This window comes from Leptosomus discolor, chromosome 2, assembly GCF_034619465.1.
Source record: "Leptosomus discolor isolate bLepDis1 chromosome 2, bLepDis1.hap2, whole genome shotgun sequence".
In the NCBI taxonomy this organism is placed as follows: domain Eukaryota; kingdom Metazoa; phylum Chordata; class Aves; order Leptosomiformes; family Leptosomidae; genus Leptosomus; species Leptosomus discolor.
Genome location: NC_141392.1, coordinates 15833994 through 15852942, shown reverse-complemented (window position 1 = coordinate 15852942; position 18949 = coordinate 15833994). Strand labels below are relative to the sequence as shown.

The 18949-nt window shown below is 43.7% G+C and overlaps 1 protein-coding gene across 1 annotated transcript; it reads left to right on the top strand.

Annotated features, from left to right (window-relative positions):
* The first annotated feature begins 4053 nt into the window (after positions 1-4053).
* Positions 4054-15359, top strand: TAF1A (TATA-box binding protein associated factor, RNA polymerase I subunit A). Its single transcript, XM_086460637.1, has 10 exons — positions 4054-4192; positions 5578-5747; positions 7028-7141; positions 8413-8611; positions 9576-9706; positions 10549-10707; positions 11837-11903; positions 13137-13257; positions 13880-14040; positions 15088-15359. The coding sequence occupies exons 1-10, from the start codon at positions 4054-4056 to the stop codon at positions 15228-15230; spliced, it is 1404 nt and encodes a 467-aa protein (XP_086316763.1). The 3' UTR covers positions 15231-15359.
* The last annotated feature ends 3590 nt before the right edge of the window (positions 15360-18949 follow it).

Genomic DNA, 18949 nt, shown 5'->3' with positions numbered 1-18949 from the left:
AGCAGCGCCGGCGGGAGGGCGATGTGGCGGGGGAGGGACCGGGCCGGCCCCGCCGCCGCCGCCAAGGGGAGGAGGGCAGCGCCCGGACCCTCCCTCCCGCCGGCATCGCGATCCCGCCCCCCGCGGAGACGGGACACCCCCTGCGCCGGGCAGGAGTTCGGGTGTTGGTCGGGCTCCCTCCTCGCGGAGGGGCGAGAGGGAAGGTCCTGCCCTGTCTTGGTGCTTATTGATGGCGGTTTGCTCTGGCAGAGGGTCGCTGAAGGAACAGGAGCAGCCCAGCAGGGCCGAAAAGGTGTCTTTACCCCCGCGCACCCACCCCCACCCCCCCGGGCAAGGATGCAACAGACCCAGACACGCACCTCGCTGCTCTCCCTCCCGCCCCACCGAGGGGTGCACGTCTCCGCTTGAGAGGACCGAGCGTGTCACCTCCCCCGGTGACCTCCGGGAGCCTGAGGTTAACCCTGCGGTAACGCGAACTCGCTCACCGGTAGCCCCACCGAGGCAAGCGCAAGCAGATGAAGGGCTGCACACCCAGCCTTTTAATTTGTTGCTGTCTTTTTTTTTTTTTTTTTTCACTTTCCAAAGGGCAAATGCTGAAGCTGCTCCCAAAATGAACAGGCACTTGGCAGAACTGATAAGTCAAGGTGAAGGATTCTGCTTTTTTTGGTGCATGTCAAAAGACAACTCTGGACAGCTGAGGTTTTATTTAAGAGCCCTTTTAAATGATGTATCACAAGAGTCAGCAATCGCCATTGCTATCTGCATTAGAGGCACTGGCTGTGTTCTTATCATACCCTCATGATCATTGATTTTTGCTCTATGTACTCTCATTTCCACAGACCCATTGTACAGGGCCTGAGATTCAAGCTTAGTTACTGCTACGTAATCTCTGAAAAATAAGCATTTCATTTTCAGCTCCCATCTAGAGCAGTTTAATATTTTAATCACATTACAAAAAAGCATCAAGGCAGAAATAGGTATCTTCCTGCAATGAACGGCTTTGGTACCTCTTTGCCCAACATACCTGGGACATCCCGCCATTTCTTCCAGCCTGGTCCATCCTGAGGTTAAGGAAATATCCACCCGCTACAGGAATGCAACAGTTCATTCACCCAGTGCCCGCACGTGTTCTCCAGGCCCAGCGCAGTATTGTGGCTGTAGCACGCAGCATTGCTGACAGCCCCCCTGGGATTCTGTTGAGATTTTTGTATTTCACATCCTGTAAAATGAGGCAATATCTATTTGCCATTGCTGATATTGGCTGATAAAAAGCTCTAAGAAAGCCTAACTCATAATGTTTTGAGCTGAATTTTATCACAATTTACAATATGGAAGCAAATATGTTCAAGTCACGTTTTATGATGACTACACATGAAAGACAAGTCGTTTCTCCCTTGCCGTTAACATTTCTTGTGGCTTAATGCCCAGCCTGATCTTTAGGTCCAATTGCTTGTGAAGACAGAGATGTTTGGTAATTTCCCATCAGTACAAGGTTATCAAGCTTATCTTTATTAAAAGACCATAATAAAAGGTAACGGTGCCTCTGGCCATAAAGACAAGGGCAAGAAAGGGAGATGTGAAGAGAAACGAGATGACATACTTCTTGCATAAGTCATTGCCTTTATTGTGCAATAACAAGTAGCTTGCAGCCGATAGGTATACACGAGTTTACCACTGCAACTGTCCAGAATGCTCTACAATTTCAAGTATTTCATAGTAATAATGTACTCACTTATCAACATACCCAGATTTCCCCAATGTGTGACATAAAAAGAGAAATACTTCACTTAGTTCAATTTAGGTGTTTCAGATATTTCAGCCTTCAACCCCAATTTTGGAAACAGCTGTATTCAACTGCGAGAGTAGTCCTCCTGCACATGAGGGAGCTAACCCTTTGTACGTTGTCTGCAGTTACAAAGCAGTTCTCCCATTTCTCCTGCACTAAAATATCTACTGAAGCAACTAATACCCACTAACGAGATCAGCTGGCTACATTTACGTAAGTATCAGCAAAGACTCTCACTCACGTATGACACAGGGAGACAAAAATAACAAGTCAAACATAACCATGCTTCTCAGCGATGGTGAGAACTTTATTTCTTAAAGTGGGGTAAGCTGGATAGTGAAATTAGGGTACTGACCTAACGGAAGACCAGAAATGTTGTAGGAAGTGACACTGCGCTTGGGGAACACCAATGATCAATGAGACACTCATGAGGTAAAGTTTTAAAGGACAAAGAAGATGACACTGTTAAAGAAGTGGTGCCATGTAGCAGTTTATCATCAAGTCAGTCAACCAAGTTAACTATCAATTAATAATATAGAATATTTATGAACTGAAATTCTGGTCATATATTGGAAGAATACAGGATTTAAAAAAAAAAAAAAAAAAGTAAAGGGAGACTTCTGTTATCTCCACACAAATTTATTAATTGTCATAGTAAGGCATGATACTGAGGTGAAATGTTTAGGTGCTACAAACAACTGTTCTGCCTTGTACTATTCCCTTGACACTTGTTACTGATCATGGTTGAACCCAGATACTGGGTTACAAGAACCTTTAATCTGGGCCAGTTTATTATTTGCTCACCCTCACATGGCAAAGCTGTTCTGAAAAAACCTGTACATTCTTACTCGGACTTCACACACACCAAAACACTCCATGACAAAGTCAGTTGCCAAAAGTGATTTAAAGAAATAAGTTTCAGCACAAATTTGTAAAAACCAGATTCCATGGTTGAGGCAGGTTTCTAGAACCCAGGTACGCCACGGGAGCACAGGCAATATTATTGCTCTACGATGCACAAGATTTTGATTCGGAATCCTTTTGTTCTGTAGAACACAAAGTTCCAAATTACAAACTCACAGAAAGGTACCAATACAGCTAATGGAACAGTGACAACAGGATCTAGTTAACTATCACTTTCAGAGTACGCATCGCGTTAGTCATGGTTCTAGTAACGCTCCGATTGCGCTCCGTGTAGAATTAATCAGCTCTCTGCCACACTACTGAACACACCCAGTAGCCTCCTCATGCCTCCCTTGATCCCTCCTGCTTCACCCTTTGCCAGCACTTCTCATTCCCCCGCCGCCCCAGGCAGAGGCGCCAGCTCGCCCCGCCTACAACAGCCGCCCAGGCTCAGGAGCCGGCTCGCAGGCAGCCCTGCTGCCCTTCCTGGGCCGGGAAACTTCCAGCGCCTCTGCTACCCGCTGCACCGGCTGTACCTCGGGGTTCACACCACCCTTCCTCCGCCCTGCTGCCCTCCGGCAGCTGCAGGCAGATTAATTCTTCATTAACTTCGCGTTTATTTCGCGCGGAAGCCAGCCCAGCTTTGCCTGCCCCTCGGTTCACCGCCGGCCCCGACAGCACCCGACCAGCCCGTCGGTCGGGGGGCAGGCCAGGGGCTCCCCCGAGGCCTGTTCCGCCTGCTGCCCAGCCCTGCCCCCGCAGCCGAGGGCGAACGGCACCTTTGCTAAGGCCGAAACCATTGCGGAGAAGGCGGGGGCTCGGCGGCAGCGGCCGCCTCCATCCCGGGGCATCGGGACGGGACGGGACGGGACCGGACCGGACCGAACCGAACCGACCCGACCCGACCCGCCCTACGGCTGCCGCCGGGCCCGCCAGTGGCGGGCCCGGTCCCTCACGTGACCCCGGCCCTCCACTGCGCAAGCGCACAGAGAAAAGTGCCTCTCCCATCATGCGCAAGAGACCTTGGCTTTCCCTCCCGCCCTCTTCCATCATGGCGGCAGAGTAGCGCCATGTCTCTCAGAACGCATGTGCCGCCCGGTAGCTCCGCGGCGGTGGCGCATGCGCGCCGCGAGCCTGGCCCTTTGCCAGGGTGAGCGGAGCCGTCGCCGCTAACCGGGGTGCAGCCGAGCCCTCCCGGCCGCTGTTGTCACGGAGCGGGCGGGTGCCGGCGTTGGGCTTGGCTGGGTTAGCTGGGAGCGGCCGGAGGTCTCCCCGTCCCTCCCCGGGACAAAGACGGCCGCTGCCCGCTGCAGCCGGGCGGTGAGGCGCCGTTAGTGCGGGCGTGGCGGCCGGCCCGCGGCGCCATGGACACCTTCCTGGAGGAGGAGGAGGCGGAGGAGGTGGCGACGGTGGCGATGATGAAGAGCCCTGCCGCGCAGGCGGGGAGCGCACTGCTGCCGGCCCTGCACCTGCCCTTCCTGCCGCCGCCCCTCTGCCAACCGGGTAAGGGCGGAGCTGCCCGGCGGCGGGCGCGGCGCTGGCGGCTCCCGCTCGTTCCCTCCCTGCCGCCGCGGCTCCCTGTGCTCCGCGGCCCCCCTTTCACCGCCTCCGGCCCTGCGGGAGGAACGTCGGTCTCTGCTGCCCCCGCCGTGCCCGGCGCCGGTGCGGCCGGCCTGCCCCCTCCCTTCGCGGTTGGCCGTCGATCTCCCGCTGAGGGGGCCGTTGGGGTTCCCGGAGCCCCTTGGCTGGGGCGGGTGGGGGGCCGCCTGCCCGGCAGCGTGCGAGGCGCTTGAAGGCGGCGCGTAGGCTCCTGGTGCATGAGGGGCAGAGGAGGGGACTGCTGACGGAAGCGTGCATGCAGGTGACCGCAAAACGTCCAGAGAAGTTGTTTCAAATTAACTTTGTAGTGAAAGAATTTACATCAGCTCTGTCCATGTCGGATGACTTCTGGGCAGCTTCCTTAGTAGCACCTGCCTACCGTAGCCGTGGTCCTTGTGTTTAACCACCACAGTGGTGTTCACTGTGTTTTTGTTTGCTTAGTATTTGGAACCGTTGAAGTTAGAAATAGGTGTGAAGACTAGACCTATAGGTATGTTGGTTAGAGGTAATTTTATAGAATGTACTGTAATAAAACTGCTTCAAGCCAGTGTTTGAGTTATTCCTTTGCCTACAGCATCTGGGTAGGAGGTGGTTTGGTGAGCTCTGCGTGTCCTTTGCAGAAGGGTTTTTTGGCTTGAGCATTGTTGTAGGGGCATGTTAGACCGTGGTGTATAGCCGTGAGCTTTAAACAGATGCGGAAATGAGGTTTCAGTTTTGTGCTATAGCAGGAGTTGAACCAGTATCTGTGTAAAAAGGGTAAGTGCCTTCTTTCCAGTCTTTTGATCAAAAGAGGATAATTCTCTACATTTATTTTTGTTTATAGTGGGAATTGCTTAGCCTTTGTACTAGAATGGCCTGTTCATATGTGTGTATGCAAATCTTCAGCACAGCGGGGTCACAAACTTAGGTGATGATTAGTAAGGGAAGAGAGTGATCCCCAAAATGTAACAAAATATCCTGCAAAGTCATCAAAGCAGCATGGTCTTCTAATTCTGGTAGGGCAGTAGTGTGTAATAATTGTCTCTTCACTGTTTCAAGTGTCTGCAGCTGCGTGCTGCTTGTGGAAAATGCTATTTCATTTTGTATTTCCAGCTTTTGCCATAGTCTTGCTTCTCCGCAGAGTAGTAGGTGCATTTAACTTCAAAACTGCGTGGCTTGAGATCACTTTCTGTGGTGTCTGAGAAAGATCATGTAAGAGAGAGAGGCTGAACTGGTAGGCACACCGTTGTCTGAATAAGGGCTGTGAGGGTTGTGGGCTTGGTTGATTTTTGTTTGTTTTGTTTGTTTAGCATCTTCCCATGAACACAAATTAAACTTCAAGAAGAGCAAGGAAGTGTGTTTAAGTTATATTCAAGATGCCATGCTGCAAAAGCAGTGGAAAAGGGCTGCAGAGTTTCTGACCTCCTATGTTGAGTCACTAGAGAAAGACTTCTCTAGAGAAAATGTGGGTCCATCAGAGGTAAGCCAATGTCCCTTATCAGAATTCTTTTGCAGTTGAAAATACTTGCAAGAAGCATCTCTAGTACTTCAGGACCAACATTTGTCTTAATTAGCTAACCACAGGTTTTATTTTGTTTTTTTTGAAATTTCAAGAAAAAGTATCAGAGTTAAGACCTGAAAAGTTATGCAACTTTCATAACCTAAATTAGTTTATTGAAAAAAAAAGACATTGGAGCTTCCAAAAACAACTAAGCAACTATTCAGACTGATGTAGGAACTCTTGGATGGCAGGCTGCAGAAAGTACACCAGACCTCATCACTGGTAGCGCTCAAGGCGCTCAAGCGTGCTGTCCAGTTGCTCACCAAAAGTCTGCCTCTGCACAGACATGCTCCTGCTGTGGGCTTAACCAATCTTGCCGGAGCTTGAATTCTGCTGAGATCTCACTTTCAGGGGTGCTGAGAATCTGCAGTGCTGTCTGATGTTTTTCTTGACAGAGTACTCAGTGCTCCTGAAAAGTTCTCTTGCAGGCTCTTTTTGCAGGGTTTTGTGTTTGTTTGTTGTTTTTTTTTTTATAGACCCTTGATACAACAGATGAAAACTTGGCTTGGTGTAAATTAATTCCATCATGTTTCTGTGAAAAGTCGTCTTAGAGTAGTCTTCTAAAATGGAAAAATCAGTAAATGTTTGCTACTGGCATGCCATCAGTCAGAATCTGAAAGTTAGCGGCCTATTTAGGTCTTTATGATCTCCTTCAGTACTCAGCAAAAAACTTATCAAAACTCTAGCAGGTACTGAGATAAAAGGAGGAGGAAATGAATCAGAGGTGTTAAGTAAATGGAGTACTTGAAAATGGCTAGCCTGCTGGGGTATTTGGTTACATTGTGTAGGGAGACTGAAACAAGTGCGTGTAGATGGGAAGCCACATCTAATTGGAAATAATCTTTATTACTAAGTTCAAAGAATTATGTATGCCTTGTGTCTCAGTGGGATCATATCAAAGAAAAACATAATTTTTCAATAACAGGAGGGGGAGCCTTCTTAAAAATGCAGTTTTCATAAGCTTTGCTGGAGTGCTGCATTTAGAATGAGCAATCATGAAATACCCACTGAATGATTGTAAAAGTACTACCAGATGAATATGTTAGGTTAGTATAGCAGTAGATAATGCTTAGTGTTTTTATTTGCAATTCAAATGTACATTTTTTCATATGTTACAGTAGCTAAGTTTGATAAGACTGTATATATGGCGACTGTTGCCATTTTTGTACTAAGATTAATCTCTTTCTCCCCATTAACAGATGATTTGGAGGATAGGAACTGAAATTTTGTGCCATCATTCCTACAGCAGCATGAAAGAATTCAACTCTTTTATAGAACAGATGAAAACTTTAGGGGTAAAAAGGTATTTGAAGGTGAGTGTACTTACTGCAGTCTTGATTTTCCATGTTTACCTGAACACTTGAGTAATAGTTTCTGAATCTCTCTCTTTTGAAATGTATTACTGACAATAGTGTCAAAAAAATCCAACGTAATACATCTGAGTTGCCAATTGCATGATATTTTAAGGATTATTCTGTACCTAACCGTATCCCATTTGGTCTGTATATTTGATGACAGATGCATCTTCTCAGTCCTTAGAAGTGCTTAGATCCTTTAATTAATCTTTTAGTTCGAAACAGTTAAAATTCTTTTTCTTTCTTGTCCCAATAACATCTCATTACGTTAACACCTGCCAAGTTCTGTTTCCAGTCCTTAATTTGACCACTGTGCTCCTGACTAAACAGTTGTACTTAAGTTTTGCCATCGTTATGCACTCGCTTTTCCAGTAGCTAATTTAATATAGAACAGGAGGCCTTATATTGTGCACCCCTGCGTCAGCCAGCTGTAGTTTTTTTGTTTCCTGTGGTGGCTCATTCAAACCTATATTGTTTTGGTTCTCTTGACTGTTTCTCACTTGCGATGACGCTTGTGTCTTTCATTCTGTTGTATTTGTTCAACGTCTTCAGCAAGTTCTGTACAAGAGTTTACTAGAGCTAACTGAAGGTTTAGACTTTTATCCAGTGCCTAATCAACACTACAGGGTGGTAGGACATCCCTCTTTCAGGTGTTCTGCAGTTGAGTGGCCAAATGAAAAATCAGCAAATGTAATCCAACTGCATTTCCTCAGGTCATTTCTGGATCTTAAATGGGTACAGCTCTTGTTAATGGCAAGGAGGTGTTTGAGACAACTGCTTTCTGCTGCCTTGATAAGTACCACTAAGCATCTACCACCTGATGTGTGACTTTCTGCCCCACAGATTTCAAAAGCTTCAGCCCTTTCCCTCCCCAGGGATACATCTCTGTATATCAGATATGCTTTTAATTACTAATGTTTCTCCAACATCTTCAGACAGAAAAAAATTACTTAGGTTCTTGGCTCGTTCCCTGCCCCCAGTGACACTTGTATTCTCCCATTCCTGCATTTTTCTCCCAAATTCCTTGCAAAGATAGTTTGAATAAAAGAATGTGTGTAAAATGCTCTTCTAATGAAAATAGTTTACTAACTGTGTTTGCAATATTTTTATATGCATGTCAGTAATGAGTCTCTTCTTTCCCTGCACATCAGCGTAGAATTTTGCTGTATTGCTGAGAATCTCTTCATTTATGATGTGAAACACTGTGGTATGGACTATTTGAATTGCAGGTTTGTTTAGAGCATGCCTTTCATCTCCTTTGCAACGGACTAATAGATGAAGCTTACCAAAACCTATCCCTGGCAGAAAGCTGGAGGTTTGGAGAACAAACAGCCATTCAGGATAAAGAAATGAAACTGATTCGGGCTTACAGGGCGCTGTTGGACTACTATAGCTGGTGTAAGCAGAAGAACATCCTGTTGGAGCATGGTAAGTGGTTTTGTATTGAGCTGTATACTTCCACTTGCTTGCTCGTGCAGACACCCATGGTTCGCAGTGACACCTTTACTAGACTTCAAAATTTGATGGTATGGATGGTAGGTAATTCTGTGTCAGCACTGACGGTGGTGCCAAAATGGCACGCTGACCTGCGCTTTTCTGGTGTCACAGATCACAGAATCACAGAGTGGTAGGAGTTGGACCTCTGGAGATCATCTAGTCCAACCCCCCTGTTAAAGCAGGTTAGCCTAGAGCAGATCACACAGGAATGCGTCCAGGTGAGTTTTGAATGTCTCCAGAGAAGGAGACTCCACAGCCTCTCTGGGCAGCCTGTTCCAGTGCTCTGCCAGCCTCAGAGTAAAGAAGTTCCTCCTTATGTCCTGAAATGTTCCTCCGAAACTTTCTCCCCTCCAATCACATTTCTTCTATCCAGTCAGCATCACCTAAAGTAACAGTCAAAGGAGTGTGTTCACTTACAGCAGTGGCTTAATAGGTGCATAAGTGCTTGACTCCTGCTAGAACTTTGAGCGAGCAAAAGCCAGTGTTCAAATTTGTGTTTGAATTTCACTTTCTTAAAAGATATGTAAGTTGCTGCTTGTGTGTGGCATCTAATTCTGCATATACCTGCTGGCTGTGCCTTATCAGTTGCATTGGATCTCTGCTTCTTTCTGTGAAAGTGTAAGTATTGAATTTGGTTTATGAACCTTGTGTTGGTAGCATCTTGCCTTGGAATACTCACCCGCTATGCCTCATAAGTTGAAATTGATTGATAATAAATTTGAATGAAGAGCAGTGAAAATTTCTTCTTTCAATACTGAGGAAACAGGCCTCTTAAAAGCTCTCTGACTGGAGTCCCTACATAGCAAAATGTGATTATCTCCTAGGTGCACCACTTCTTCAAGATCCCTTTTGATTAGCAGAGCTAACTCTGTGGCATTTTTTCATGTTTTGGTAGGTCAGGATGGATTTGAAGCCTTGCCTGTTGAACAGGAAATGCACAGTTGCTTTCGGAAGGCAGCGGTGAACTTAAAGGAGATTATTAAAATACCTGGAGTCTGGGACCTCTTTGTGAAATGCTATGTGGATGTACGGGCATGTTTTACAAGTATCTTCCTTTCGTGTTTCCCTGTCTAATTTTCATTGAGATGTCTGTCTGCAGCTTTTTTTATGTGCGTGTGGATGACAACAAAATATTTTAAAACCAGCACATCTCACTGGCTTTGATTTAGAGCACAGTTTACTCCTTGTAGAATTGCAGAGCCTGCACAGAATACAAAAAGGACTTTATCTGTGCATTGCCAAGAAAAAGAAATAGACAAACAGCTTGCACATTTTGTTTTCATGGTGCTAGTACAGAAATTGGAGCACAGCTGCTTTGTTTAAATTCCTGAAAACAATTTCTCTCTTTTTTTTGCGGGGTGCACTAAATGTTAAAGACATGAAACATACAGTCCCTCTGTTTTGTTTGGGTTTTTTTTTTTAATATCTGCTTAGAATTTGTAGTTAAGTGGTAAAGTTAATCTTAAAATCTCTTTGAAATTGTTTACTTTTTGTAAACACTGATAAGCTCCAACTTCTCTAAGCACACCTTACGGAATTTTGCTTGATGCTGACAGCTGCCAAGTTCTCTCTTTAAAGACATGGCAGGCTGTTTCAGTGTCTCTTTCCAGTGAGCAAGTGTTGGTAATTCTTTGATGATTAAGTAAGTGTTAAGGAATTTACTCTTGTAGTGGCTTCTATGTGTGAATTTTTGGCTCTCTGTGATGAGAGTGACCAGTAAAAATAAAATATGCTAGTCTTAGGCTTATCTAATGTGCCTAAGAGTGCACAGACTGTGCTATTGGATAGTTCTGTGGCAGCCTAGAATTAGTTGTAAGAGTTTGATTGCTAATATGTGGCAAACTAATGACAGACTTAACTTCTCTTAGTTGTTGGAGTTCTATGGAGACCATAATGAAGCCCGTCAAGTATTAAATGAATATGCCTACAACTCAAAGTTTCCTGCCAATCCCAATGCTCATGTTTACCTCTATCAGTTCCTGAAGAGACATGGTGAATCAAAGAAATCACTCGTATCTGCACTGAAGGTATGTATTATATAGTAGACACAGTCTGTGTTCATGTTGCACGATCGTCTGATAGTTTGGTTCAGATAAACTCCTGTAACGTTATTTACCCCAATGTATTCTTTGTGGAAGCAGAAAGTTAGAGGAAAGTTAGTGGGAGGGATGCTAATGGTGGAGCAAACGGTATCCTTTTCGGTCTTTGAATCCAAGTCTTTGTTTTGCCTTTAACAGATACATTGTGTAACTCCTTAAAGACAGTAAACAAACTCAGAGAATGTGTGTACAGCATTCCAGAAGTCTGCGTCAGTGGTCTTGTAAATAACATGCATTGATTTCTGTTACAGTTTGATCTTTACAATATTGAAGAAATTATTAGATGATTGCTCTTTCACATGTTGATCCTGTCTAGCAATTAGTTTCTCTGCTTGTTTTCAATGAGCTGTGCATTTAAGCTAAAATAGAAGTTAATTTCTGCTGGCTGTTGGCAGATAAGGCCTTGCTGTCTCGAGCTTTTGTGTAGTTGCTTTTAAATACCTGCTTTCCTTGCCCTTGCTCATTGATCTGGGTAGCTTCCTGCAGGCAATGTTTTGAAATCTGTTTTGCCACTTGATGGCACTAACGTGCTTTCTTTAGGGCAGATGTTTTAAAACGTCTTCATAAAGTTTAGACTTTTAAACTGCAGCGCATATGTATAAAGTTCCACCTTCTCCGTGCTTTTTAGCAGTGGCTTTAGACAGTCTCTTACAAGATAGTGACAAATCAAAGAACTGGTCTGGTGGATTCAGAAACTGTGATGCGATGCACAGAGCAGTAGATGGGGAGCTACAACAGGCCTAGGAAGGAAATGACGTTGCCCTCTAAAAAGGGGGCACTGGATATGGATTTGGGCTGTTCCTTGAGAGTGTTGTATTTGTCACATGCAGTGTTTTTCAGCAGCCATCAAGGTATTTCATCCGTGTCACAGATGTGCAAAATGGACCTAGATATTTATTGTTTATATCAAGGCACTAAGGTACCAGATTGCTTGATTTTCCTGACTGAAACACCCGAAACTCTAAGCCTGTGCTTCTCTTGATCAGGTAGAAGTCTTCAAAAGTTTTCACATTAAAATAATGTATCTGGGTTTTGTGGTTTTATTTCTGTTTTTCAGATCTTGCATGATATTGTTCCTTCTCATGAACTAATGATAGATTTTAATACCATGCTTCAAAAATCAAGTAAGTCTTCAAATATCTTTGCTCTTTTCCTTTAAATTAATCTAGAACAGTATTCTGAAATTATTCTGCAGCCTTCTTTTCTGCTTTTCGAAGTAGTTTTGTTTATTAAGAAAAAACCCCAGAACAACCCAAACCCCAACTTTCCAATCACAGGAACCTTTAAGTTGGATGTGCGAGTAGGCATTTACAAACTTCTGTGAACAGATGCCTTTCTCATTTTAAAGGCTGATCAAAGCAAACTGTGGTAAGGCACAGCAAGGATCTCAAAAATAACTTAAGTTTTTTGAGGTACTCTGCTCTGAATGTCAGGGTCTCCATTCCATTTTTGGGGTCTCTTTTGGAGGAATTGAGATGATCTATGCTTTAGTTCATTGTTATTGATCAAAGAACAAAATCCTCCTCTTCAAGGGAGTGTTATCATCAAGCTGTTAGAAGAGTTTTCTAATTTGGAAACTGTTTTTCCATGCTGATCAATTGCATTCCAAGCTATCTGTCTTCTTGTGACCCGGTGTGTCGCAGCAAGTCAGCAGATTAGTGAAATGTCCTTCAATCAAGATATTCCTCTCTTCTGCTTTTCTTCTTTGGGAGGGGGAAAAAACCAACCTCCTGGCTGAAACTTCCCTTTTTCTTTTCATGCATAGCACATTTGCTAACTTTTCGTAGCTAATGAGGACAATCTGATTTTTGAAGAAATTTATACTGATAAACATAACTTTTCCCACACTTACCTGCCTTGATTGGTCAAGTTGTGTTATGAACTCTGCTGATACGGAACTGCTGATGTGAAATGTCTGTTTCATTCATACCAGTCCCAGGTTTGATTTTCTTTGCTGGCATCTCAGTATTTGAAATGTTCCAGAGGCACTATGTTCCCTTCCCATGGGAAGAACATGAACAGCAGTGCCAATAGGAAGCACTGGTTAGTGAGCTTTGGAAACAGCAACTATTGTAAGCAAGGTAGCGTGGGCTACGTGAGCGTCCTGTGTGTGCCTCGAGCCAGCAGTTTTTGAGCAGGATGGAAGTAGGGACAGAGTGTCTCTAGTATGAGTTGTGCTCTAGAGCCAAGAAGTATTCCTTAACTTTATCTCTTGGAAGAGGCAAAAGGCAGTGGGGGGAACCCCCAGTAACAGGATCAGCAGCAGCATTTGGGGAAGCAGGGTGGAGAACTGTATCTCACTTGTTGCTTACAAATGAGTTCAGCCTGATCTAAATAATTCATTCATCTTTTTCAAGAGAAAAGAAGAAAACGTCGACTGGGGCTAGAAGTTATTTTTGCAGCCTTGGATTATGCTGGCTGGAAGCAAAATGCAAAAGCATGGAGCTGTTTGGCAAGACAGGTGAAACAAATTGTAACGTAAGTATCTCTGCTACAACCTGCTAAACCCAAATGTATCGAGTCTCCACCTCTGGGCGATTGACAGAGTGACCCTTTGTAGCCTTTGTCTTCTATACTCTGGGCTCTTGGTCATTTATGGGAATACTACTTCCCTGTTGTAGGTAGTTTCTGTTTCTGAAATTCTTGGCTTAAGGTCTTTATTGCATAACAGCTATTGGGATAAGTATTTGGGATAAGTTAGCCTTTGAGTATGCGTAGAGAAACACAAACCTTTTCTAAAACCAAACCAATCCCTTCTTACTGCTAATTTGTTGACAAACTTGGAGAAACTTTATTACTATTGCAAAAACTGGCACACAAGTCAAAGGCTCGCTTCATTTCACACCATAATGTGTGTTATTGCCAAGTCTAAATAACACTGCTAGAGTTCACCTCCTGCCTCACTGATGTTGCCAGGGATTATATAAAAAAAAAAGGTTATTTCTGTTTAGATTAGTGTTTCAGTCTGCAGTGTAAGGTCAGTGTGTCTATGCTAGCAATTTATGAGACTTGTAGCAAGTTGATTACAAAATTCAGTGCCTCCTAATCATCTCTTCATCCCAATTTAAGCTTTTCTGTAACTTGTTTTACCTTTTTCCAGCTCAGAGAAGCATCTAGACTGGATCAAGCAAGAGTGGAACTCCAGAAAGGACTGGTGGCCAGCCTTCCATTTTAGCCGTTACTTGGCAAAAAGGAATTGGCAGGAGAATGAAAGCCTTTCCTATGAAAAAGCTCTGGTGGCTGGAATCTTACTGGGAAAGGGTAATACTAAATGTTCTTTCCTTTTCACTACCTAGAGCAGAAATAATGTCTAGTTCTAGCCCTAATGAGGTGGGATGCAGCTGATCTACTCCTTGAAAAAAATGTAGTTTCTTTCTTCTAGGAAACATAGTTGTCTTTGAAGTTGAACATGAGAAAAATGTTTAAATTGGTTTGATAATTGACAGTGGCGCATATTTTGTGTAATGTGTCTTATCCTGGTTTACAGTTCTGTTTTATCTGGCCCTGTTGAGCAGTCACAACACTATTTATCTTATTGTTTAATGTTCAAACCACAATTTTAAAAATGCACAACATTCTCCTGAGTGAATATTGTGAGGACTGTGGAGAATTCGCTTGCTGGATGCCAGCCTAGGCAGTGTCTTGGCAAATACTGGGGAGCAGCTGGTAGTTAAGGACCATGGGGGTGTTGTAATGCAGGAAAGAGCTGGGGTGGGGGGTGTGTCTTGAGTGAAAACCATCAGTAGTTTAGTAAGAAGGTGAAGATCATGACTTCTTTAATAGCATTCTTTGAAATGCTACCAAAACAAGTTTTCATATTGAAAGTGTTTGTGGTTTTTTTTTTTTGCTCTCAGTATTATGTTATCAAATGTCTCCCAGCTTTTATTTCCAGATGGCTAATAGAATTGTTCCAGCTCTAATTTTCTTTGATGAAGTTTCTGTGCCTATTGGTGTCAGTAGGAGCCTCTGTGTTCCTTATCCAACCCACTAAGTTAATATATGAAATCAATGCCGCTTTACACTCTGGAAATTTTACCTTCTATTTGAAAAGTAAAAACAAAAGAGAAAAAATATTTTGCAAGACACAGCATACATTAAATACATGTAGAATGCTTTCTGGACCAAATGAGGATAGATTATTTAATGCTGCAGTTACGTCTAATGTGCATGTCTTGAATTCTTTTATTACCTTTCATTACTGAAAACTTTCTTAGATGTTTGAATGTCATTTGAACAGTGAAACCATTTTGTATTTGCTTGTATCATGGTATAACTTACAATACTTTTTTTTTTTTTTTTTTTGCTTAGATTGCAAGTACTTTAAATATGTATCACACCAAGGCTGCAAAGCTCAGGTGAAAAGGTTTCGGATACTGAAGAAATTTGTGAATAAGCACAGTCCTGTCTACCTGAGAATATCAGGTCTTTCAGATTCCTCTGTACAACCTTGATTAGAAGATGTCCTTAAGGTTCTTGCTGTACCTCTTCCTGTCTGTGAAACACACTTCTGTTTTGGTGCTATTCTAAAACTTCTAGGCAGACCATATTGACCCAGTACTAGTCTTTTTTATGTATTTCTGTAAAAATGCTTTGGTTTGTATTTATTTTATAATAAAATGACTATAAATCAACTGATAAGGTTGAGGAATTTCTTTAATATTAGTCCTGTATTTCTGTGTGAAATGCAAACAGCACTGGTTTCAAATAAGTCTTGAAAAATATTTAGTATTATGGTGTGGAATTTCTGCATCAATATTGTAGGGTTGATCCTCCTGATGTTTAGATGTGTAGATAGTGATTTAAATCACTGCTGGCATGTAGTTCAAAATCCATTCAGGACTAGCAGTGGCATTCATAATAGGTGCAGTGTCTTAACCTAGGAACAAACAGTACACGATGCACTCTGAAAGCACACTCACAGCCTGTGAAGGCTGCATAGCTTGCTGCTTATAACTGATCATTTCCTGAAATATATGGAAAATGGAAGACACATCCAAAGGCAGTTTTTCCACGTGTCATCCATATGGGTTGTGTGTCCAGTTCAGGGATTGTTTTCACATCACTGGTAGGAGTGAGTGAAAGGTCGCTGCAGCTGCATGGCTACAGAGGGAAGCTAGTGTTGCTTTGAAAGAGCGAAGGCACAAAACCACTAAACTTCTCTACATGGTGGAAGAGATTTTGTCATGCCTATGAGTTGAAATAAGCAGTGTTGCCGTGTTTGGAAAGCAAATGTTAATGTGTTGTCAGCATTCCAGTTTGCTTGAAAACAACAACAAAAAGGTTTCCAAATACTACTTCTGTTTTAATGACAGGTCTGTAGAACTCTGGTGTATGAACTGCTTGGACTACCTCTGGGAATGAAATAAAGACATCTTTAATAGCATAGTAGTATATGGATAAGTACAACTACGCTTTTACAAGCTGAGTGTTATCTGGGATTTTGGTGTGGGTTAATGTAAGTCTTGTGAAATGTGCCTTAAGACAATGTGTCTTAAACATTAAGTGAGCTACTTGCCATAACTGTATGTTTTATCAAAAACCAACCAAACCAAACAGTTATTTGTCGTTCCTCATGCGTGTGCTGGCTTAGTTCTGACTCCCTAAGAATGTTGCTGGCTCGTCCTGTAATAGTTATTTTGTTGGAGATTTCAGCTGAGTTTCGACTATATTAATTTAGATTGTGAAGTTTCAAAATGCTCTTCCCCAGCATCCTGTGAGGTGCCCCACACCCTGGGGAAGCAACCCCCCTTAGTCCGAAAGGTGATCCAGGTTGTTGCTCCCAGTGATTCATCTTGATGGGTTTCATGCCTGGAGAGTGGGGCTAAAGCTGTCCTGAGACAGCCATGGGAGGCAACTAGGCAGGGGGTCCCTTCCCTGGAGTCCTTAATTTGGCTTCCTGCCTGCCACTGCAGCCCTCTGCTCCTCTGGACTTGCAAAGACCTCTGATGGGCTGGTGACTCTCCTGTGATCGGCCTGGGAGCATCATCCCAGCAGGGCATTATTTGGGCTTCCCCCTTCCGTTGTCTCTGTGCTGCTTTGTGAGCATTCAGAGATTTTATGACATGACCTAACACAAATAGTATAAAAATTGAATGCTAGAGCCCCTGCTGCTTGTCAAGAGCTCACGTGATTTCCCTTCTGTCCCCTTGGATGCCTGTGGGAGATGTGTATGTCTTGCAGTAACTGAGAAACTGTCTCTTTATTGAGGAAGAAATGTGAAACAAAGCAGCAGAGATTGAGGTGGAGGTAAGAAGAATGCAGTAAGGAGAATGAGAGGCCAAAGAGGAGCTTGATGTGTTGAAAAATCTGTTAACCCATTGTGCTCACAGCTTTCTCCTATGACCTCTGGAAGCAGGACTGCTGCCAGGGTTCATGTTCTTAACCTGGTGCTAGAACTACCGTGCTGCAGTCAGAAGAGCAGCACAGTCCTAGCTGTAATGTTACTATCTCAAGCACTGCTCTTTCATGTCCTGCAAGAAACTTGCTGTTTCCTGACACCATAGTAATTAAACCTGAGACAAACCTGCGGATCGCAAGTTCTGAGTGAAATTTCCTGTGCCAATTATTCGGTACATACTCTGTTTTCAGGCCTGTGTGTTCTACTTTTGACTATGGTAACTCCTAGTGGATTGGAATATTCTGCTTTGGCTCTGAATTGTGTGCTCTGGGTTTGTTTGGTTTTGGGTTGTTTTTTTTTTGTCTTTTTTTTTTTTTTGTGAGTAAAGCTGTCCTAGCTTTTCTGCCATCATCAGGGGGCAGCAAGGAGTGTTCTTGCCTCCTGATCTGAAATAGCCAGTAACTAGGAAGTGCAGTTCTGCACACAGGTAAATATTCTGAGTTTCTCTCTGCAAGTGGCATGGCCCTAGGAAAGGGAGAGAGGGGCTTAAGGGGTGGATAATGTTGGTTACCCCAAAGAGCTCAGTAATGCTAAAGGAATTTAAAAGTGTAGGAAACTCGTAGGCTGTAGTTACAAATAAAGAGTATGTAAATATCCTCACTTATCCTTGCTCTTTGTTGTGGTTTCAAAATCGGACAATTGCTAGGGGACACCAAAGTAATGCCTTAATTTCAGTGATTGTCTGCGATGTATGAGAGTAGTGACTGAGATAAGCTGATACTTCAGCAGATTTAAATACTTGGATTTAAAATGCTTTATCTCACAACAGTGCTGAATCTTGTGATTGGCATGTTTCCAGTTCATTGAAGTCTAAGCAGAGACAGGATTATTGGCAATCTGCTGGACAGTCATGGTGCCACAAGTTAGGGCCACAGCAAAACAGGTGAAAGTTAAAATCCCAGAGGTATTTTAAAACAACCTTTTCCCAATAAAGATTCAGGAGATCCATAATTATGGAGTATTCTCAGTCATGTTACACTAATTGTTGTATTGAGAAGCTAGGACTGGGAGCCTTGACTTCTCCATGAGATACTCCCAGGACCTATCTGTATGTAAGTGGTGATGTATGGGGAGAGGGGGAAGAGTTTTGGATGAGTGCAAGTGTCTCTATACATGAGATTCTCCCTGCAGCTTCCTGTTTCCCACTCTGCCTGTGTCCCACAGAGGTAAAGCAGTAAGTAGGAGGCTGCTAGAAACAGCACAAAGGACGTCTGTGCATTGGCCATAATAGGTTCTCCTAGGATTTGTGGGGAGGAGAGAGAGATAATTGCCTTCTTTTTTTTTTTTTTTTAAATTTCTTTGTTCCTCACTGTTTCAGAAGTAATAGATCACAAAGAACAGATCACAAAGCCTTGCTCTCTAACAAGCTTTGTTGTATGGAAATGTCTAGTGTGAGCGGGTGCATGCTAAAGCCTCTTCCTAACAGCATCAGGCTGGCTGATTGCTCCTGCAGCTGGAAGGCGAAGTGTGACTTTACTCCTCTTCATTGGATCACTGAGGCTCCGGCTGTGCCGCTGGTCTTGGATTCATGCCTGGTGATGCAGCGCAGCGGTGATGAGCGCTCTGGGTGCACGTTGTGAGAAGCAGTGTGTACATGCAAACATTTTTGGTGAAGTGATGAAGGAGCTTAATTGTCAAAATGCTCTTGGTCCGCTTGTGGAAGGGTGGTGTTAGGGAAGGGTGGTGTTAGGGAAGGGTTGTTCCCAGAAACACAGCCTTGAGTACAACGTGCACAAGCGTGGTGCACCTGTGTGCCCAGCTGATGCTGTACTT

Coding starts and splice junctions, on each gene's coding strand:
- TAF1A (XM_086460637.1), top strand. CDS start 4,054: ATGGACACCTTCCTGGAGGAGGAGGAGGCGGAGGAGGTGGCGACGGTG. Junction 4,193..5,577: donor GCCGCCCCTCTGCCAACCGG/GTAAGGGCGGAG, acceptor TTGTTTGTTTAG/CATCTTCCCATGAACACAAA. Junction 10,708..11,836: donor CACTCGTATCTGCACTGAAG/GTATGTATTATA, acceptor TCTGTTTTTCAG/ATCTTGCATGATATTGTTCC.